The sequence below is a fragment of the Aythya marila genome (assembly GCF_965140915.1).
Source record: "Aythya marila genome assembly, chromosome: 4".
In the NCBI taxonomy this organism is placed as follows: Eukaryota; Metazoa; Chordata; class Aves; order Anseriformes; family Anatidae; genus Aythya; species Aythya marila.
Genome location: NC_139045.1, coordinates 16515393 through 16539203, shown reverse-complemented (window position 1 = coordinate 16539203; position 23811 = coordinate 16515393). Strand labels below are relative to the sequence as shown.

The 23811-nt window shown below is 33.8% G+C and overlaps 1 protein-coding gene across 3 annotated transcripts in view; it reads left to right on the top strand.

Moving 5' to 3' along the window:
- Nucleotides 1-17892, top strand: part of SGCZ (sarcoglycan zeta) — a gene marked incomplete at both ends in the record, with an annotated part of 444952 nt that extends 427060 nt beyond the window's left edge. For all 3 annotated transcript variants that reach the window (XM_082759042.1, XM_082759043.1, XM_082759041.1), the window contains 2 exons: nt 4463-4586; nt 17698-17892. In XM_082759042.1, the coding sequence (XP_082615168.1) occupies nt 4463-4586; nt 17698-17892 (319 nt within the window). The remainder of the gene's footprint in view (nt 1-4462; nt 4587-17697) is intronic.
- Between the last annotated feature and the right edge of the window lie 5919 nt (nt 17893-23811).

The following is a 23811-nucleotide window of genomic DNA, read 5'->3' as shown; positions in this document are numbered from 1 at the left end:
AAGACTAGAAGAGTAGTAGTCTCACAGTTATTTTAACTGAAAGAAATCTACAGAAGTATTATCAAGTCAATGTGTGGATTTTCCATGTTTTTATATTTGAAAAAAAATATTTTATTTTTTTCTTTTTAAATGTTAGGATTTCTATGCTAACTGAAAATAAACCAACCAACAAACAAAAAACTCAAAACACCAAGGTATGTTGGCAAGTTCATCATACGTAAAAATTAAATACTTCGAAGTATTGATATATTTCTTGACCCTTAAATGTCAAGATATAAGTATAGAGGAAATGGGCGCCTGCTTTGTTGTTCATTCACTAGTTGGCAGCATATTTTTTAATCCTCCTTTTTGATTATAAATTCCAGATTGCTAGAGGTTCATATTAGTCGTTTTAATAAATAGCATGGACTGGATAGACTTGAAACAAATATATTATTTACATTTGCACAGGGGAATCTTCTATTGCCTTCTATTTTAGGAAATACCTTTTGCTAGCCAACAGAGAAAAATTAACATAGATTAATTATATCCCCTGTGAGTTTGAGGGATGTGCAAGACGTAAATCTAAAATATTTCTTAAAACCCAAAGTTACTTTTTTTTAAATTATTTTTCTCTAATACAATCTAGGTCATCTTGTAAACAGAAATTAACAAATGAAAAATAAATGTTTCTGCATTTCTGATGAGAAATATTTTAATACCTTCAAAGCAATATATTCAAATTATTAGAAGTTTCCTTTTTTAGCAATAATACTTTAATGAATTCAACTCAAATTCATACAGCTTTGATCCTCTGAAATTCATCTTTTTTCACAAATTAACCATTGATAATTAAAAAGAAAAAAGCCCTTCTCCACTCTGCATAGATATGTATGCATCGCATTGAATTGACAGAGAATTGACAGATTATATTATTTAAAACCTTGTTTTAAAAGTCTTTTCATCTTTCCTAGTGTTGTAGTTTCTGTTTAAGAATAACACTAGTTACTTTCTCCATCATAGCTATTTGTTTTTTCGGGAAGAAATATTGTATAAATAGGATTCGCTTGCAGAAGTAAATGCCACTGAGACAGGCCATCAGTAAATCTGAAAGGAAAGCAAATTTTTGGTATTCTAATAATGCAGTTTTTCTTGGATGGATGAATATCAGATGAATGCTAAGTGTTAAAATAAGTTTTAAATAGAGATTAAAGCTTTCAGAAATATGACAAAAATATAAGGAAGCTGCATATCAAACATAATTTATCTCAAAACATTGAGGAAATGATTTCTCATCATATAGGCTTTTGCATTTCCAGTAGCACACTGTAGATTGCACAACTAAGTCATTTTTGAGATGCAGATCACCTGAAGAATAATGAGAAGAAAAAAACATTAGTAACTGTAAAACAGATGCAGGTGCTCAGTTTTACTAATAGATGAGTAGTGTTTTTAGAACTACTTTTCTGATCATCAGCCATTCACTGACATTTCTACCAATTTATTTGATTTCAGGAAATTGCTAAAAAATCCTGCCTGAAAAAGAAACATCTTCTCTGGAGTATCTATAAGTCTTTTATATTATAAACAATAACTTCTCAATTTCAGAAATTAATTTTCCAAATGTCTTCATTTTAGACAAATTGGAAGTCATTTAAGTTAATGTAGTTCATGAAAAACAATGATGAAAATAGAGGAAACAATTCAACTATACACTGTTGTGTTTTGAAAAGAAAAAAAAAAAATTATTATTCAAACAAAATTATAGTTTCTTGAATGACATTCCTAAACGGGTTTTTATTGTCCTCCTGCTGGAAAATTTCTGACAGGTCTAAGAATGATTTGGATGTTATGAAAACAGAAATATTTATGGCATAAATTCGATCTAATAAATGTAGCTAAAGAGCAGTTTTATCCTCATTAGTACAAAATGGAAGCCAAAACTGGGAAATATTAAGAATTTGGGAAATTAGTTCATAAATCACAAAAGTATGTTGCTGAAAATTATGGAATAGAAGTATCTAATCATTTATTATTTATGCAATTCAATTTACTTTGAAATTAAAGGTAGAGCTTCATGAAGCCAACACAGTACTTTCAAAAACCTAATTTCTAAACATTCTGTAAGGAAAGGAACAGTATCTAAATGCCTGTTGTGTTTTTTGTTTGTTTGTTTGTGGGTTTTTTGGTTGTTTTGTTTTGGTATGTTTGGTTTGGTTTGGTTTTGTCTGTTTGTTTGCTTCATTAGAGTGCTAAATTACTCTACGTTTACTGAAATAGGATCTGTTCAGTTCAAAAGTGTATGACTGGATTGCATTGACTAAATTCTCATAGAACAAACTTACCAGCTTTCTCCATCGCATTCACCCTTTCAGCAAAGTTCAAACTCACATTTTAGACACACCACAACAAAACAATGCTTGTTGTACAATACGCAATTTGTACGTAATTAAGTGTTCTTGATTTATGGCCATGGTAAAAAATCAGAGCTGATAAGAGAAAATCAGATGTGCAGTTCTGTTTCTCTGTATTGGAGTTATCTGTTATTTTGTAAGGGGCAGCATTCTTTAATACTTGCCACAGAAAACAAATGAAAACTAAGCTCTCTCTTTGAATGTTATTTTGTTGTTGTTGTTTGTTTGCGTCCAGTGTATGCATATGTTTGCTAAAAGATTTAGGAAAATCTTAATTAATTAATTACTTAATTCTGCTTTCTTATAGCCATCAGAAGTTCACATTAGACCCCCACCCGAAAAACACTGATGTTCATGGTTAAATAATTTATTATATTTCAATTCTTCACTGGCATATCGAAGAAAAAAAATTTCTATTAACTTCTCCCTACACAGTGTCAAAAAAAAAAAAAAGAAAGAGAAAAGAAAAAGGCTTAACATGTACAAAATACAGATTTCTCTACTGCTCCTATGTATGTTTCCTATGTATGTTTCCTATGTATGCTTTTTTTTAATATATATAGATACCCACAATTAATGTTCTGCTCTTATGTGAACTTTGCTTTTAATAGTCTGATTTAGTGCTACCAAATAATTTTTATTTTTTTTATCCCATTGAGTGTGAGTGACATGTAAAAAACAGAAATATTTCAGAATTGGTGACTTTTCATGCAAATGGGGCATTTTGGTTTCAAAATAATCCATGACTACACCTCTTAAAAAAAAAAAAAAAAAAAAAAAAAAAAAACACTGTAATTGAAAGACACTGAAATTCTGTTGGGCCATTACCTGACAGAGCTTTCATTTGGCTTTTCAGTAGTAAATTCTTTGTTACACTATTCATATCTATAACATACCTAACACCTCATTTTATTTTTGGATGAATCTGACCTAATATTAAAAATACAGTTTGTTAAAGAGTGAAACACACTGTTTTCTTCAAGCCTCTTATCCTAGCTATTTCTATTATGAATATATTTTATCTTACAAAAAGCCTTTGTTCAGGTAAAGTGGAATTGTATTCTGTCGTTATATTACTGAGATAGAAATAGATTAAAAGATTCATCTCATTCTTAACATAGCTATGCAATAAGTTTATGTCTGAACCCAACCAGAATCCAAATTTTTGGTTCCTAGTTCAATACATCTGATCATCTTTCTTATTCGGTGTGTAAGTACTACTACCAACAAAACCTTGCAATGGTATTTCCCATTCAAGAGAAACCTATAGCATACTGAGAAATAATGTAGCTGTGAAGGTATCATAATTATGCACTAAGCTTGACTGAGAATCTTGAGCACAGACTACAGAAAGACAAGGAAAGCATGACAGGAGTAGAGCAATAGTTGCACTGAGGAAAGATACCAAGACCCAGTGATATGCATCTTGACCCTATTATATCAGGGTTAAAGAGCATAATGAGTATTTTGCAGATCAGAAAAAGAGCTCGCAAAAAAAAAAAAAAAAAAAGAAAAAATAGAGGCATAATAGTTTTTCCCTTTTCTTTGTACGTAATGCTACTATGCCTCCCTGAAATATAAATACACATGTGAAGGTAAAGTCATTCTAATCAGTATTATATTGTTATTTAAAACTTTTTTTTTATTTTATTTTTATGTAGATGAACCCTTGCCACTGGTCACTAAGCAGACTATGGTTATTAAACTGACATTACGGTAGCACTTACACTGACACACGGAATCTTAAGTACCTATACTTCAGTATCAGTACAGTCAACTAAACTACATACGAATACATGCAAATATCACAAAGCAAACAGCCTTACATCAGTATATGCCTGAATGCTGTCCTAAATAGGAATAGATTTAAACACGGACTCATTTTTCATTTCTCTGGGCTATAGAGAACAGTGAGAGAATTACATGTAAAATAACTGACTTCTCTACCTTTCAAAATACATTTCTATATACAAGCACTGTGAAGCTGTAATTTTTAGGGCCAGGTTGTGTTTTTTTTTCAGTGGTTTGATTCAGTGCATTTTTTCCTAATGGTTGTTTTTGTCTTTCAGACTTGAATCTCCTACTAGATCCTTGGTGATGGAAGCACCCAGGGGAGTGCAAGTCAATGCAGCTGCAGGAGACTTAAAGGCCACGTGTAGGAAAGAACTGCACTTGCAGTCTACAGAAGGGGAGGTAAGCTCAGCTGGTCAAAAAATGTTCTATGTTATCTCTGCCCAGCATAATACAAATAATGGAAGGGTAGTTTATTCAGCAGCACAGTAAACATCACAAAAAATGTTCTGCATTTGCCTACATTAAAATCATTTTGGTTTGGCACATTCAGTTACAATTACTTATTTGCTTTTTTTCAAATATTTGATTCATTAAATTTCATTCACATTGGAAAAAGTTAAATAGATATAGATAAAAATATTTTTTTATTATACCAGTCAAGAAAAAGGCTACCCAGTCCTCCAGCTTGTTCCTGGGACAGAGATCGCTAAGTGTTGGTGGTAAAATACTATTTTGGATGAATCTGGCAAAGAGAGAGAAGAGTATTCTTTAACTGTTAATATCTCTGAAAGAGAGTACTTCAACAGACTGTTCACTGTATGGTTTCATCAGTGTCAGGATCAGCTTGACAAAAAGATTTTGTTATAGGTTCTTCATGTGTAAACCTATGTGAAATCATGAAAATACTGTTAAATTGTGTCACTGTTTTGTTTGCCAATCTATGAATGGCAGAAATGCAGGAAACATGACTTGTATGAGTCCTTTCATCTTCATTCCTTAAAATGATATAAAGACTAAGGAGGAAAAAAAAATAAAATCCACCTTGTGCAAGTCTATCAAAAGTTCTCAGTTTCTTATTAGACACTTTGGAGAACTATATAATTTTTTATTGTTCTCAATGAAACTTGCCAGGTTACTGCACTTTTGGAAAATTGGATGTTTAATGTAAATATCTAACTGTGAATAGAGTTCTTTAGAATTTTTTTGCTTTTTGTGTTAGTATTTTGTTTACTGCCAAATGTTCCCAGATGCTTTGCAAGCTACCCAAATAAGCCTCAACAAACAAAAAGAACATTCACATCTGTGACGGATAATCCCCTCCACACACTCTTTGCATTGCAGTGTAGACAGGAACATTTTTGTCTGCATCAAATATGCTGCATCAAAGACCTACTTTGATAACAGTTCTATATAGAACTATATATTCTATATATTCTATATAGAACTGTTATAAATAGAAAATCTATTGATTTTCTATTGTCCTGCATAATTAAAGCACACTATTTTCCTAATTGACAGTGTCAAATACTTATATATCAAATTCTATATTAAAATACCATATGCTGCATCTTATTTCTGAGTTGCTATAAGAGCTCTTCCTACAATCCATTATCTTTACTTACCACCTCTTTAAATAGGAAGTCTCTGTTACTGTTTCCTTAAGTAGTCAAGCTATCATTAAGGAGAATCAAACTCTCTCTCATTGGTAAATTGAGGAATAAAGTTTGATTAAATAAAGGGAGAGTCCTCCTTCACCCTTGTGTTTTCTGTGCACAGTTTTGTTGCACGGGTTCCAGTTTCCCATTCCCCTCCATACCTGGAGGGGAATCCATACCTGGCCCAACCTAGTATGTTTCCTATGTTAATTACCAATTTTGTTCACATTTATTTTTTCTAGAATCGATTTCTTTGTTCTTTCTCTTCATGATTCTATGATATTTCCCTTTAGAAAAGTAATACTCAAATGAAAATTAAAATAACCAGAAAGACATTTACTTTCAATTTCCCATGATCTCTGAAGCAATGGTTTCTATCTTTAATGTCTTGGTTTAGCACCATGGATCTCTATGTTGCTTTGTACAAACGCTTAGTCTGTAGATTCATCAGGTATTTTTGCCTGTATCAAAACTCTGAGTGTATTGCATGACTTCTGATTTTTCTTAAATATTTACTACAGCTCACTGAAAATGTATTTGGAAATAATGTCCTTTGACCTCAGTTAGTCTTTGATAATAGAAATCCAAGAAAAGTTAAAATGACTATGTTCTGACTGTATTTGTATTATTCAGAACTGGAATTCGGTTAACAATTAAATTCTTTATGGAAAAAATATCTAATAAAGCAGGCTTTACTGAACTTCATATTAAAAATATTTTTTATATTCCTGGACATAGTAAGTATCTATCAGAATTCCAACATCACGTTAGATTTGGTTGATTTAGATTGTTTTAGTTAGATTGATAGATTTGAGAAAAGAAGCTACCAACATTTCCACACCCTTTTCCAAGTAGTTTTTGTCTGAAAACACATATCTGAGAAAGTTCAAGGTGTCTGACTATAGTACTAGCAGTTCCAGCAGGATCTTTAAAAGAACAGTCTCCTAAAGAGAGAAATTCCATCCTGAGATCTGACCGATACCTTCATAGTCTACTGTTTTATCTCTTAACCTGGAGAGGATCAGAGGAAATTGCAGAAACACTGTGGAAGGCATGTGATAAGCTTCCACAACATCACTGATTGTGCAAGGTTACCATAACCACGTTAGGGTATTACAGCCTGATGTGAGGAACCTTGTGTGAAAATCTGATGGACAAATGTCTAAAACAGCGTAATGATTAGAGTCAGTGCTTGAAGCCCAACAGATAACATCACAGATTGGTAGGCAATGTAGGAAAAAAAATTAAGGAGTTTACCATATCCAATTATTAAGAAAACATTCTAAAACAAAACAAGGTATCTCTGCCAAAAAATAACCTTCATTTTAGCCTGAAAATGTATGCATTATCAGTTAGGTTTCTTTCATGAAGGAATGAATGTTGTCTTTGTGAACTGGATCTGGATAAATGAACCATATTTGTGCTAAGATCATTTTTCTACTAGAAAAAATACATTTTGGTATTATTTCCATACTAGTCAAATACTTTAACTTTTCCAAGCTTATTCAATAAGGCATCAGATATTCCTTCTGTAGCATAATTATTGTCCTATCATGCCAGGAAATATTTATGTCAAATCTGGAATCAATCAATTTTAGCCATGTAGAAGAAAATTATGAATTTACTTTGGATTAATCTACGAAACATATATTTTCCTTTTACTTAAGAATAACTTCAGTATATTTTTTTTTTGAAGAACATAAATGTGTTTACAAAATAATTTTCCTGTAGTCTTATTTCTCATGCAGTATAATCTTTGGCCTCCCACATCACAAACTGAAAGCCTGTGAAAGCTTTCTCAGTTCTGCTGCTTGATAAATTTTCTTTTTATTTACTGCAGTATTATAATAATCCTTCTAGTCATATTATGCATTATGATGCATGATCTCAGACTGAATACTGGGGGTTGTAATTTCTATTCAGATTCTGCTGCCCTTTATAAAGCTCTTGAGCTGCACCCTTGTGAGTCAAGGCATCAGCAGAATCCTTTGATTCAATTATAGCTTGGCATTTAATTGTGAACTATGTGTTATTCTATAAATAAACCATAACCAATGGTTTAAAGCAGCAATCATTTACAAGCAAAATGCAATGTGAAGCTCCAGGCTCTAGCTCAATCTATTGGTTCACATAAGAAGAAAAAGAACATTTATTGTCTGGAAATTCAGTACAATAACTGCTAGCTGACTACTGTTTCTTTCACATATAAACACATTGCAAAAGTACAGATCAATTTTAAATTCTGTAGATACTAGATTTTGCTCAACATAAAAATCTGCAGAACTGTACCTGAAATACATTATGATGTAATGACAACATGTTTAAAGGATTATATGATGCTGTTCGCTGATTGGTCTAGCAACTAATTTTAAAGGTTTTTAAATACATCACCCTTTGAAGGCAAAGGCTGTTAACTAGCCTCAGCTCTTCTGAGGGTTGTGCAGCTGCTACATAGTTTTGCAAACAGCTTTCAGATAAACTAAGCTCTGAATTTTCATCACATCCCATTGATTAGCAAAGACCAAGTAAATAAAAGGAGAAAGATGTACTGAGGTTTCTAATTTTTCATAAACATATGTGTATTAGTAACCCTGTCTGTGATTTTCCTCCTATTTACTTCTTTATCCTCTTTTATTTCTCTGTCAGATTGCAGTGGTTCATTGCATGGTTTGTGGACGATATTTGGTTGCTTCTAGCATAATGAAAGTGATCCCTTGGCAAGGTTTATAGTTGTCATGTTAAAGTGAGCAATACTCTTTAACAGAAAAAGTTTACAAAAAATCGGTGTACTGGACAAGAGAAAAACCAAGTTTATATTAACCATTTGAGTGTCACTCAAGCATGCACCCATGATTCTTTTGTAGGGGCAACAAACGAGTGAGTACTAGCTTTCACTATATAATCCGATCCAGTTCTCTTAAGTCCAAAAGATATATTTGATACAGAGATTAATATTTAACATAAGTTAAATCTTCACTTTTAAATCCAGCCAACAGTACCATTTTAAAGCTTTGGTTTGGGTGTTTTTTTATAGCTATTTTTCAGTTCTAAAACAGAAATATATATATATTTAATTAACTAAATAAACTGAAATGGAATTGCCTTTCTGCAAGCCATTTGCCATGAATATGGAGGAATGACCAATCAACAAAAACAACATTTCCCAAGTTGGTTCAGTTCAGCTGACTTATATTTGCAAAAATAAATTTAAGTGCTTTATATGGATGAAGTGAGTACAATAAGAAATAAGCAATGGTATGCTGTAGAGCTTGAAGATCCAGTTAATTCATAAAAAAAAAAAAAAAAAGTCTAGCAATTGTGCTGAATTTTGTTTTCTAAATACTTTTTTTGTTAGTATTAACTAGTTAACTTGTAACAGCTGTCTGCAAGGAAAGTGATTAGTGAAAATGAAAGGAAAATTCTCTGTATTTTTTAATAATTGATTTCTATGGAAAGGAGGGTTTCAAGAATTCTATGAAGCTATTTTGACAGGTATTTAAAAATATTAAAATGGCATGTTATTTTTAAATAATATTTAAAAGTTTTTCATGCTTAAGTAAATTTGCAGTAAAAAAGTTCATGTTGAAATCTATAATCAAAATGTTCTGAAACTACAAAACCAAACGTGTTTTAATTAACATCACTCATTTTGAACTGCTTGTCCACAAGCAAATTTAGAATACCAACACCATAAGCAATTTAATTAGAAAGAAAAAAAGTAACAATGAATAATTTATTTTATAAATGAAACATTTTTCCATGAATATCACATTTTAATCTAGTTCTGATTTGCATAGTAATTAATTAATAAGATTTTGTACTCAGTAAACTGAGCACAAATATTCCAAGTACATGTCTTTCCCTTTCTGGTTCAGATATATAAATCACAAAGTCACATCTGTCCCACATAAATCATATAGAAGTTACATCTGTCACATTTAATGAAATTGCAAATATTTCTAATATCATTTAGATTTTTATTCTGGGAATTGTTATGTATGAGACAACCATTGACATACCATAAGTGTTGGAGCTTGTAAACTTCTGCTGGTCACCATTCACAACAACCCCATTTAATCACCACTGAAATTAAAAGAATAAATATACTGGAAAGTTTCTGCTTCTGTAGCCACCAATATAAATTGCAGTGGAGTTATAACTCAAATGATGCAAAATATGCAAAACATAAATTCTTATGCTCTCTTATACAATAGTACATTTAACATACATATACATTAGTTTTCAAATCACTTGCAATTGGCAGTGATTCCAGGAATACTATTGAGTAGGGAACTGGTGTTAACAAAAGATGGCTCTGTCAAGGTGTGTCATGTATAATCTTGAGACAGAGAATATTTGCTACACCAGACCACACTTTGGCCTAAAGTCCTCCTTTGTCTTCTGGTCAACTGATCATACTTCTGTAGAGAATGCATTTTCAATAAATGCTACTAGATCTAGAATCTTTTGGCCTTCTCTGAATATTTAGTACACCCAGTTTCATAGTAGTCATCACATTCATTTCAGTGTTTACCTGTTCCATAATAGTATTAATTTTTAAGACAGTTCATTGTTAATATATGGTTCCAGATATTGTGCCAGCATACATTTAGACTTAACAGTATATATGCTATTAAGTTATTATTTTAATTTTCCATTAAAAATAATACTTGTTTCTTTTTCTCAAAGTTCTCTTTCAGATTTAATGGAAGGTACTTTAGGTGAATCATTTTTAAACAAATGTCAAAAACACAGGTAACTGTTAGAACATATGGCCAATATGAACTAAAGTGCTGCAGTTTATCCTGCACTTCATCTTCAGCTTGAATTTGAAAACATATCAGCGAGTGGAAAATAAGTAGTTAGGAGTCTAGTGACCCAATTTGTATAACCATATTTCTATGTATGCTTCCAATAGCATATGCAGAAGAGTAAAAAGACTAGACAAAAATCTTGCATTGTTGTAATTCAGATTAATTCTGAAAAGCCTAATAGAATCCAAATGGTTTATTTAGTGAGATCTTATTGCACTGTATCTTCATACTGAATGATGAACAATAAACTTTCAGTTTTCCTTCTTTCACGTTTCCCCCAGTTTCCTGCCATTTCTTACCCACACCAGCTCTCAGTATGCCTTGCAGCTCTCTAACATTATCTGTCTAGTCTGACCATACTTAAATACAGATATTTTTTTTTTGGTATTTATAAATCCTACCTCTTTAATTTGGGTGTACTTAAGCTATCATCTCCTCTATTGTGAGGATGGGACCTCCTCTATTGTGAGGTGAGGACCAGGGAGGTGATTGTTCCCCTGTGCTCTGCTCTGGTGAGGCCACATCTCAAGTACTGTGTTCAGTTTTGGGCCCCTCACCACCAAGAAGGACATCAAGACCCTGGAGAGTGTCCAATGAAGGGCCTGGAACACAAGTCCTGTGAGGAGCGACTGAGGGAACTGGGGTTGTTTAGTCTGGAGAAGACAAGGCTCAGGCTCAGGCCTTGTCTTCTCCAGAGAGCCTTATTGCTCTCTACAGCGACCTGAAAAAAAGCTGTGAGGAGCTGGGGGTTGGCCTCTTCTAACAGGTAACTAGCAATAGGACTAGAGAGAAAGGCCTCAAGTTGTGCCAGCAGAGGTTTAGGTGGGAAATTAGAGGACATTTCTTCTCAGAAGTGGTAGTCACGCATTGGAATGGGTTGTCCAGGAAGGTGGTGGTGATTCAAAGATCGAAGCCGTAATTCCTTTAAGTGGTATATTCTTTATTGCAGCGCTGGATGCACGGGGGATCTCTCCACCTATCGTGCATACCCAAAGCAAAAAGCAGTTTTGACTTTATACAATCAATCTATCAATATTCTACAAGCACCTATACATATGCATTACCTATCCCCGCCTTCCCTCGCTTCTCATGCTAATTAGCCTTTTGGCACCTTGCGCCTGCGTAGAGCCTTCCAAGAATTGTGGGCAGGGGTCTTTGGGATGTGGGCAGGGGTCTCTGGGAGGAAGACCCCGAGTCTTCCTCACAGTGTACTTTTCACCTTTGGTCAAGAATCTGCTGAATTGGCATGCTTCTTAATTGCGAGAGCTGGTTGTTGCCAATTCTTCCGTTTGTTGTATCTTTATAATGAATTCCAATGTCCAGTTTTGAGATTTATAGTCCTTACGTTTGTTTCTCTGTCCGTCTGCCGCTTCCTTATCATGAGTTTCAGTGTCTTGTTTCGAGATATACAGTCCATGTCTGGGGATTGTCCTTGCCTCCCCAATGCCTCCCCAATACCTCCTTAATCAGTGGAGTCACTGTCCCCGGGGATGTTTAAGAAAGGGTTGGATATATTTATCTTATTTATCTGGATATCTTCTGGATATATTTATCTGGATATATTTATCTAGATATTTTTATATTTAGAGACATGTCTTTGTGGGTAATATTGGTGGTAGGTGGACAGTTGGACCAGATGATCTTAGAGGTCTTTTCCAACCTTTATGATTCTATGATATAGTCAAGGACCCAGTGGGGAACTTTTATATGATATGGCTTGTATGAATATTGGATTCTTTACCTTAAGCTTATATCATGCCTGCTGAAAGTTCTCTCCTTCAATGATTTTATTTTTATTTTTTATTAGGTATCTATATTTTCTGACGTCTTCCTCTCCTTCTCCTTGTCATTGTTCAGATAGGATAACAGCACAGCCTGATGAGCAGATGATTTCCAAATCTCAGTTAATAAATATCACAGTCACCTTTGATGTTCTAAATACTTGCACAAGGCACAAGCTAGGGCCAACTAGATTTGCCAGGTTAGTTTAGTCTTTGACATTTCTTTGAAGATGCATATGCTTGCAGTCTTTTACATGTTCATATCTGCCAGTCAATAACACTATCATTGCAGAGGCTTCTGCTACTTTGTAGAAATTACTGATTGTAAGCTGTTGAGGGATTTTTTGAAACAGCAAAAATCCCATGGCTTGCTGTAGCTGAGCAAACCAAGCTACCAGGGCAACTATGAGAAGTTCCCATGACAGTGTTCCCACATCGCCCAATTGAAGAATTCAGAAAAATATTGTTACCAGTAGCTGGCTTCAAGGACAAGGTCTTTGTGACTGCTAATCACAAGGGGGTTGTTTTCTTGCAGGTGGGGTTGTTTTCTTGTAGTTGTTTGTCTGAGTGCTTTTGACCAATGATCTTGTGTGAAACACTGTCCGCCCCTGTTAAGTTCACTATAAAAGTTAGGCTGTCCGGACAATAAAGTTGAACTATGCTTTATCACTCATATTGAGTCAGCTGCATGTGTTCCTTCAGCCACGAACCAAAAAGTGGCGCCCGAACAGGGACCTGTCAAAGGGCGGCTGAAGCAGAGGGGCACCGGAACACAGCGACCGGGGGGTCAAGAGCGACCAAACACTACTACAACAGTTGGTGTGTCGTCTCCGAAGACCTGAACTAAACAGTTCGCCATCTGCGTGGGCTACAGGGCAAAGGCTGCAGGATATTGCCATAGTGCAGGATATTGCCATAGTGCAGGAATAACAGGAAAATGGAGGACAAAGTAGCCCTAGATTTATTACAGTGCTTCTTGAAAAAGTGGGAAGTAATCGCAATGCGACGCAAAATTCGGACTATAAAATGGAGCATGATCTGACTCTACTGGTGTCTGCCGTGCTTTCAGCCGTACTTCCTGCAACAGTAAGCATTCTAAGTAGAGAAACCAAACAGTTGTACATCCTTTGCCATTTCATATAATACATCTTGATACCTTGCTACAACTGTCAACTCTTTTTCCAAAATACAGAACAGGTAATACCAAAATTATCTAATGAATATTTAATTCTAACTTCCTTAGAAATAGAAATAAATTGGTTTATTCTTCTGCTTCTTTCTCAACATCTTTGTTTCTCTCATACATTACTCCTACAGGCTTGATGAAAATCAAAGCCTGTGTGTAAAATGTGCAAGATGAAATTTCTCAAGATTATATTAGCATAAAATACATGTAAAAAAAGTACAGTTTTTCCATTCCTTCTCACACACAATAGCCTTATTCCATTCACTATTTTAGTCAATCAGAAAACGGGTCTATTTAAAACAAGTATTATACTAATATATTTTTCTCATATTTAAGATACACAAGATAAAGCAAGGATTTAAGATTACTAAAACTGAAGTATACAGGGGGAATGATCCTGCTAAATGCTCAGCTTTCTGATGTGAAACAGCACTTCTCAGAATAGCTGCTGCCTTTTCCATTTTGTACATTCTCAATCAGTCTCCCACAATGTTTCAAGAATGGATAAAAGTTTTGGGTTTATCCTTTCATATTTACTGAGGTGTGAGTGTCTCAGGAAGAGCATGACAGGTTGGCATAGTCTTGATGTATGTGAAGTATTATATAGCTTATCTTGTACCTTTCACAGCACAAAAGATTAGAGAAACATCATGTATACAGGCAGTTCCCTTAGCTACTAGTAACAGTGTTCCCTGGGAACATAACATTTTTTTTGTCTTGCCACTTCCCTTCTCTTCAAACACCTCATAACAGCAGGCAGAAAAGGGTATGTAGCATAAGTTTTTCTGATGTTGGAAGACATTTCATCCATTAATTTCAGTTTTTAGCAAAAGATAGAAGGGGAGAGGCTATATCCTCAAATATGGATATCTGAAATTCCTTACATAGTGGGCTTCTATGTTGAAATATTTAGATCCCTGCTTAACTAATAGATAGCAACGTCGCATCTGCAAATTAGGCTTTTATATAAATTTAGTCTTTTATTTTTGTCTTTTATCTGTAAATGTAGTCTTTTAACATTGACCTTTTAACCTTGACTGCATATGTACATGGTAGGTTTTAATGTTGCCTTTCAGCCACCTTCATCTTGGGCTTTCCCAGGGATTTGCTATAGGAGTCTGTTTAAATTGCACAGCCTTCCCAGCTTTCTGCAAAGGCACGGGGCTTGTCAGACTCATTGCAGCAGATACACCCTCACAAGAAGTCACATCAGTTTCTCTCAGATACTGTACCCCAGATGCTGTGGAATGCTTGCTAGAACAAGGCCTTTGAGATACCACTCAAGATTATGGCAGCAGAAAAATCTGAATTTCATCTGTATCACAGTGTGTAGTTTGAAAGCACCAATAGAAATGCTTGCATAGCTATGCTTGAAAATATCATTTAAATTAATGAGAAAAATAAATGAGCATTGTATTGCAATGCACAATGGAGCAAGGTCCACTGGATTAAAGCCTTAGAGCAGTACGATACAGAACATCTGTAATTAAGGGTTGCAGAATTGTAGCTGTCCTGATGTAATAAAACATGTAAGATTAATGAGTTTAGATAATAGATAGAATAAAAGATAATAAAGTTCAAAGCGACTAAAAGATTTTCATCTTCTAGCCCGTTCTCTGGCATAAAATGTCCTCTTTTTGTGTGTGTGTGTGCGAACAAATTCTTGTCTGAATCAAGACTCATCTTTTAGAACTCATTTAATTTAGATTTATATATTTCTCAAGCATCATGTTATCACATATATAATGTTCTAATATCTTGGTTTTTTCTTTTTCTTTTTTTTTTTTTAAAAAAAAAAAAAAAAAAAAAAAAAGAGAAATAATCTTTTGTTTGCCTTCCGTGATATTCTAAGTACATTAGGGCTTACTGCAAATCGATGTTAAAAGTCCAAAAGGCTACTCAAGATTATTTTTTTTTTAGAACTATTTGTAGAAGTTATCAAAAGCTGCTGATAAAAAGTGTATGACATTACTGGCTCCTGTTTAATATCCGTTTGAGTTACTGTTGAATTTGAAAGTATTTTATTGTGTTCTGACATCAGTGTTTGGTCTTTCTCCAAGTACAGAACTATGTTCTGAACACTATTCAGTATAAAAGATATGCTTTTACTTATACTGAGCTTACAGTGAAGAGTGTGCTACTGGGTTTTTATTCCATACTGTTGATAACTCCACTATTACTATGACATTAGTGGACTTGTTAACATTTCTTTTATTCCTGGTATGAGAATTGAAAGAGTACTTTTTATATTTTGTAACTCCACTGACTGACAATTATGTCTTTTGTTTCCTTGTCACATTTTACCAATTTGTAGCTTCTCGTTTGCTTTCAAATTCTTTGTTTTGCCCATCTGTTATTTTATTTTCTTATGCTTGCTATTGTTACTTTCACATTTGCTCCTAGCAGAGCTGAATATTCTTCATAGCAATCTTCTTCTGGGTTGTAATTCTAGTAGGACAATATTAAATTGTTCCCAACACTGTCCACAGTTCTTCCATCTAAATTATTTCTGCTGGGCTTTTTGACTCCTAATTATTTCAGGTTTATGAAATTGGATGCTAAAAACAACAGTGAGTGTATGCATTCCTTAGTCATATAACTAACAGAACAAAGATATCAATTTGCTGTACTTTATGTATATTAATGAATTCCTCTTTCAGTCAAGATAAGAATTAAGAAAGGCATCTTGCCAAGCAGTTGTCACCTGTGCCTCATAGATTCTTCCTTCTAGTGTAAATTCCCAGCAATGACAGTATCTTCTTCTGGGGATAGGAGTCCTTGAAGGAGTTTATATTGTTTTACAGCTACTTTGAGTTTGTCATTTACAGTGCTTCTGCTGTGAACGGTAACATGAGTGTGCACCAGTCATTCTGTATGATTTTGTCCTTCGCTTCTTGCCAGCAGGGGTTCAATAGTGCTTCTGCATTGTTTTCCTTCTATATACCACTGGTTTTATTATAAAATAATGTTTGTTTCCTGTTGGAAGCAGCAATGTATGTCATATCATTCCAGGTTCTTCACATGCACTGCTAACATTGTGATATAATGGTGTCAAGTTGGCTTTGTTGATTTTCAACACCTTATAATATCAGTAGCAAATATTTAAGCAGCTGACTTTTTCCTGTTTCATACTGTTATATGCAGGCTTAAAGCCATTTTATTTTGGTTCATAGTCTGTACCTGAGGTAATGACTGATCTGACTTTGGCTCTCATTTACTCCTTCCATAAATAAAAAATGAACTCTAAGCAGCTGGAAGCTCATCTGTTTGTGCTGGTGGATAACTTGCATTTTTTGTGCTTTACTTATCTGATTTCATAACAATGTTTGCTCAAGACCCTGAAAATGTAGCATTTTCAAATGTAAATATTACAGAACTTAATACAGATAGATGAAAATTACTGGTGTTTACAGTTTAATACTGTCTCTTGTTATTTCCAATGGAAGGAGATTTAAAAAAACAACAACAACATTTTTTTAATCATATGCAGTGTTCAGAAACAAATGGGAATAGCTTGATGACCTTCTTAATAAGACTTTAACCTGAAATCTTTTTTCCTCCTAATTTAGGTCAAATAAGCTCTTTATTTTGTGTGTATGATTCTACACCCTTATTTAATTATTCTCAGAATGTAGCTATTGTTAAGACCCTACAGTTTAGCACAGTTCAGCACATATTTCCTGCTGCTTACAGGAAGACACTGGGGAATGTGCTTTAATATCACTTCACATTTATTAAAATACAAACTCTTCCAAAGCAAGGATGTGCTACTGCCATGAATGAATAAATTTTAATCATAAAATGCACAAGTGAGAATTTAACCTGTTCAACAATATTTTCTAAATGGTTTTGTATGACACTACTTGTATCTGAATAAACATGTTGGGTGAAATATTTGCATATACCGAAGTAGTGAGTATTAATGTTTATACAACTACACTGTTGAAAAACAACAAATATTGACAGCTTATGTACTTGTAAAATGTCATGACTCTGCCTCAAAGTAAATTCTTTAAAATATGTCATGACACTGAAAGAAATTTACTTATTCCTTTCTTTTCTTTCCTCTTGTAGATATTTTTAAATGCAGATACTATTCGCCTGGGAAATCTACCAGTGGGCTCCTTTTCCTCCTCTTCACCTAGCTCTTCAGCTCCTCGCCAGACTATCTATGAGCTCTGCGCCTGCCCCAATGGTAAACTTTATCTGTCCCCAGCAGGAGCAGGCTCCACATGTCAATCCAGTAGCAACATCTGCTTGTGGAGCTAGAAGGACTCCAACTTCTCCTCACACCAGAATAGCCTTTTGTTACTATCCCTCTGCTTCACAGTTCTGCTCGGTTTCCCTTGTGACCAGTTCGACGCTTCAAATGGCCTGCAGAGCAACTTCTTCCAGTGTAAGCAGGAATACAGCGCTGCCTTCTCTTGTGGTTTGTGTTACCACTCAACGTAGAGATGGGAGTGAGATATTCAGAAATCAATGTATTCATCAGGAAACCTGGAACATAATATCACCTTTTGTCCAAAAGGGAGAATAACACAGGTGCCTTTGCTACATGAAGTGAAGCACATAGTTTTAGATTTTTGCAGGACCTGGATATGAACTGCACATATATATATATACAGTACATAAACGAATTTGCCCAGAATCTGATGGTGAAATGAATTGGTTACCCCTGTATGATAAATAACTTTACTGTCTGAAAGCACAATTTTCCATTCATCTTTTTGGATGTAAACTTTTATCCCTGAATTTTAAAATTTTGAAGCATTGTGTGATGCTTGCTTTACTAAACAATTAAATTCAGTAAATGGTTTTTAACACAAAAAGAGACAGAATCCCTCCGTGAGTTTGGTTTCTTTAAAAGTGTGTTGTTACTCTTTGTCTACTAAGTCTAGGGTTTTGTACACTAGGTAAATTTTGGAAGTGCTCAGCAATATTACCTTTCAGAGTTAAAAAGACACCTGCTCTTGTTTGTCAGATCTGAATGGCCTTACATATTAATTTTGTGGCTACTGCATGTGAAGTGATTGCTTTCAGTAGAACATACAGTTTCTGGAAAAGAACAGGGTAAAGAAGGAAATACTGTTGATGTGTTTTTTGATCAGTGTATTGCTCTTCACAACGTAATTATAATTGGCAAGTGCAAAAAAAAAAAATCTTCAAAGGTATATCTTTTCCATTTTCTAGCTATGTCCAACTGCTGCCGTTTGAACACAGTACAAACATTAGTACTAATGCAGTGTGTAAAGCTGAGAAGCAGTGCACTAACAACTGGTACCACATTCATATTCATTATTCTCTTTTGTTTACCATCTGCTGCTAAGGTTTTCAAAGTAATAGTAATAAATATATATAAACACGCATTAAATGACATTCAGTATTAAAAATACATTGATATTATGTTGACTTCATCAGGTCTGTGTTTAAATTATGCAGCCCCATTTGCACTCTGAGCTCACTTCTGACTTCTTTTTTTGACAAGTTTTATGTGGGATTTCTTTCTTGTATCAATCTTCATACTCTTTGGTTTGTTTGGTAATTGAAATCTTTGGTATGCTGCTAGTAAGTTTATCGCAACATTGATTAACAAGAGTATCTTGAAACTTGCAGAACCCAGGAATGTAAAACAGTATAAAAATGTTTCCCATTGTGGAAGATGGCTTGATTACATAAGGTAAGTGTGCTTTTTAATACTATTCTTTAAAATACCATGTAGCTTTAGAGGCTTCTGAATGTAAGACCATCAATGTAATGACAGGTTTTACAAGGTAACTCTGAAGTCAGGGCAAACAGCGCAAGGTGGGTATTTCTATGCAGCTTTTTTTTTTTTTCTTTTGAGAAAAAAGAAAAAGCAAACAAATACTGTGATTACCTTTCTATTTTATTACCACCTCATAAGGTTGATTTTGTTTTCACTTCAGGTGAAATTCACTCCTGTGCAGAAGACCAGCACAAGACGTGTCCACGGCTTGACTGGTGCTTGCCTTTCCATTGGGCCTGTTCAGAGGTGTGAATTTCACTCTGTAGCAAGAATACTCTACTTGCTGTTTTTACCAGATAATAATAATAATAATAGTCTAAAATTATTTCCTCTGTTCAAAAGAAGGCTATTAGGAAATAATTCATTATTTCTTTGAGAATTGTATTCTTTCACTGGGAAAAACAAAACAAAAAAAAAAAAAAAGTATTAGAAAATATTTCAAGAAAATATATTAGAAGCCTGGGGATTCTTAGTAAGAGGAACAGAAACAGATACAAATGACAATGGTGATAATAAGACATTTGAAAGTGTATCCATACAATATACCCTTAAAACTATCAGGAAATATATGCCTCTGGTGTGAGAGCACAAGGAAAAAGGATCAATCGTATTCCAGGAGTACAATATATAGATCTGTATGACGATATACCTACATGTATTCATTATCTGTGCACACCTACAGACACTGGTTGCTTCAAAGATGCACAGATTGTAATGACTAATCTATTCAGTGACTTACATTTTGTCTTCCTACAAATTATACACAAGTAGACTAAGATTATTTTTTTTTCTCCCCACTAAACCTACATGATTTGTCATGCATTTTCCATTGAGCAATTCTTATTTGTTTGCTCTTCACCTTACATGATAACTTACCTGTAGTACAGTCAAAAAAGGTTTCAGGCTTCTTTCTGACCCAAACTTTATAAATTTTCCACAATTTTCTACAAATCATGTAGAGAAATAAAACATATCTTTTATAACAACTCATGTTAACAACAAGGCTGAAATAATTTACTGCTTTGTATGGGGAAAACTCAGAGCAGATGTGCAGATGGAACTTTGGACTTCAGAAAACCAAGCCAGTAAGTAAACAAAGCTCTACACTGTCAGGATTTTCTTGCTTGGAATCATTGCAGTCTGCTTGGTAGTATTTATTATACCAATATTGGTGCCAGTAAAAATAGAGTGTATTTAGGAACCTATGTGATAGATAGACATGTCTACCACGTAAACAGTTCTCATAATGTCTTAATATTTTGGTGAGTTTCAGAACACCAATATTTTACTTAAAATCTACTGCAAGCTATAAGAGGAAAAGAAAAACTCAGTTTTCATTTTAAAGGACATTTCTAGCCCACATGATTTCCGAGTATGGGAAAAGTGATTTCAGTGCATCTAGAGAACTACAAACATCAGAACACCAAGTATCTATAAGCAGTGTCATCATTTCTGAGTGGAAGGAGAAATAGGTCTGGTATTTTTTAGTGTTTGGAGCTGGCAATAATAGAGCTCTTTGATTCATAGCATGGTCCAAAAAGTGACATAGTCCAACCACATCATTTCAGATGGAAGGAAACTAGATCTCAGTACACATGCCATGTTAAAACATGGAGCCAAAACATAACTATTTTAGTGCTGGTGTTTTAATGCTGAGGTTTAAAATAATGGCCATTCTGTGCAGAGCTATAGGAAATTTCTGGATACTTTTTGTCACATTCCTCGTAGATTCCTGGCCCTGTCTCCAAATTATTTCAGTCTTTGTTGTATAATATCTAACATTCTGGTTATGATTAAGCCCCAGCTGAAGGATCTCTAATTAGAGAAAAATTGGAATATTTTGATCACTTGTTTCAGAAAAGAGATTTCACTTCTTTTTATGGCTAAGGTAAGAGTTTCCCCGTTAACAAATCACTCTGTTGTGACAATTGCAGAGAAAGATTGAAGACCTTAAGGTCTTTTTAAGCATTAATATTAGTGCACTTTTAAAAAAAAAAAAAAAAAATCAGTGGCTAAAATTGTTCCTTTTGAGTCTCTTTTTAGTATATGAATACATGTATCAAATAAAGCTTCTTTTTGTACTCAAATGCTCAAATGTTTGTTTGGGAACCACTAAGATGATGTTGCAGATGTTTGGCTTCTTCAGAGCTATCTCTATGCCAACAACAAAATATATGAAAAGACCTTATTAAATACATGTATTTAATATATACAGTAGATTTATGTTCTGTAAAAACTGTCATGATATCCATGTCATAGGATACTGTCTCTTTCTTGTTTAAAAAAGAAAAATAAAAACATCAGCCAACCTCTCTGAGTACTGTTAGCTGTATCGTTTTGTACTGCAGTTCATTCATTGGTTAAGTGATAAGACCAAAGACTGACACTTCTACTTTATCTAACACTATGACACTGCTGCTTCTACTAATTCTGTTGGAATGAAGAGATGACAAGTTGTAATTACAACATGAAATTGTAACATAGTTTAGATTTGTGCAGCATTTTGAGCTGTAGATTGTTCACTTTATTCCAGGGTTTAATTTTTTTTTTTTTTAACTTTTTTGTTTGTTTTTCGTTTTTGTGTGTGTTTGTTTGTCAGCATGGTGTAATTATGTTAATGTTCATACATACCAGGATCTTTCATTGTTCATAAAAAAAGCAGAGCGTGTATTCCAAAATGTGCCAAGACATTGCTTGTTTCAACTGAAGTTATACTGTTTTGCTTGCGAAACAGTGGCTTGACTGGATAACACAATTCACTTAAAAAACATTTTAGATACAGAGGGCTATTAAGTCTGGGTTGAAGATAGAACTATACATGTCTAGAAGAATTTTACAAAGGATGTCTAGAAGAATTTTATGAAGGATGTTTAAGGTATTTGGTTACTAACACCATGTATTATTTGTTGTTTTTTGATTGTTTTAGATTCTAAACCACTGTCTAATTTAAAAAAAAAAAAAAAAAAAAAAAAAAAGCAAACACTATGGAGTTACTATCGGCTGATTCACTGTAATGCATATGTAAGCTGGATCTAAGGTTGTGTCATATTGTTTCAATCAGTATTCAGTAAAGGTCTGCTAACCATTTTTGTTTTGTAACTTTCATGCTAATGATTTCCTTGTATATATAATATATAAAAAGATGGGAACTATTTTCTTACACATACTATGCAATATATTTGTAAAACTGCAATATTACCAAAATTACAAAAGCTGTGCTTTTGTACTCTGTTGCTTTATGTAAAACAAATCTTTTTTCTATTTAACAGATTGTCTGTCTTATAATTGTAGATAACATTATTCAAAAGCAGTACACTGAATCTTTAAGATTTTTTATTTCATTTTCCTTGGATTTTTTATTTTATGCTAATAATAGCAAGGTTTTGGAAGTTGGAAATTGTTTTTCCTTTGAAAGATAGAAATTTTACAGCATGTAATTAACATAGTCCATTTGAAATCTCTCCTGTATTTCTTTCATTTGATTGTAGCATTTTCACCTGGTGCTACTATATAACGATAAATAAATGTGATCTATAAAATAGGAAACATAATCAGAACTCATTTCAAGAATAACTGAATGGAAAACTTTCTAAGAGTGAGAGGAAGATGTAGGGTAGCTGATGAAAAAGTGTTAGTTTTTCTGTATATTTATATTTATTTTTTGCATTCTTCTATCTACATTAGCTGAACGGTAATGGCTTTTCTTTTCAAGATTTTTCTTCTCACACACAATATTTATTTTATTAAAGTTTTAGTGCAAAAGTATTTTTGAAAACAGAAATGTAGACTTGTGTGAAGAAAACCAAAATTTAAAGACATATAGGTTTTATTTCTGCATCGGCTTTACTAAAGTTAAGACTTAGAGTCCTGCATCTCATGTAATGTAAAAGTATATTACACTGCTCAAGTTTCTTTGTACCCTGCCAGAATAAACATAAGCTGTATGTTTAAACTGCACCAATTTACAAGCCACTTGGCAATTACACAGTAAAAGGTCTTGTAGTGATCTCGTCAATGTGAACAAATCCTATCTACATTTAAATTGGATAGCGTGATTCTGCTAACCATGTAGCCTTGCACATACCTCTGGCAAAAAGCAGACTAAGCATGTAGTTGGTTTGTTTGCACTAAGCTAATTGATGCCATGTTATGATTTCAGCAATATCCACAGTAGCCAAACAATAGCTAGCTGATAATGCCTAAAAAAGTGTATTTTCTGTACAAGAGCAGTGGTATAGACCTATGCAGGTCCTGCTAAGCCTCATGTGACTAATACACAATAGCTGATGCAGCAAGAAAAATTACTCTTAGCCATTTTATTCAGGATTGGACAAGCCCAATCCAGGAAGAGCTAAATGACACGCACACAAACACACACACACACACAAACACACACACACAAATAACGGAAGGTTTAGTGAAGA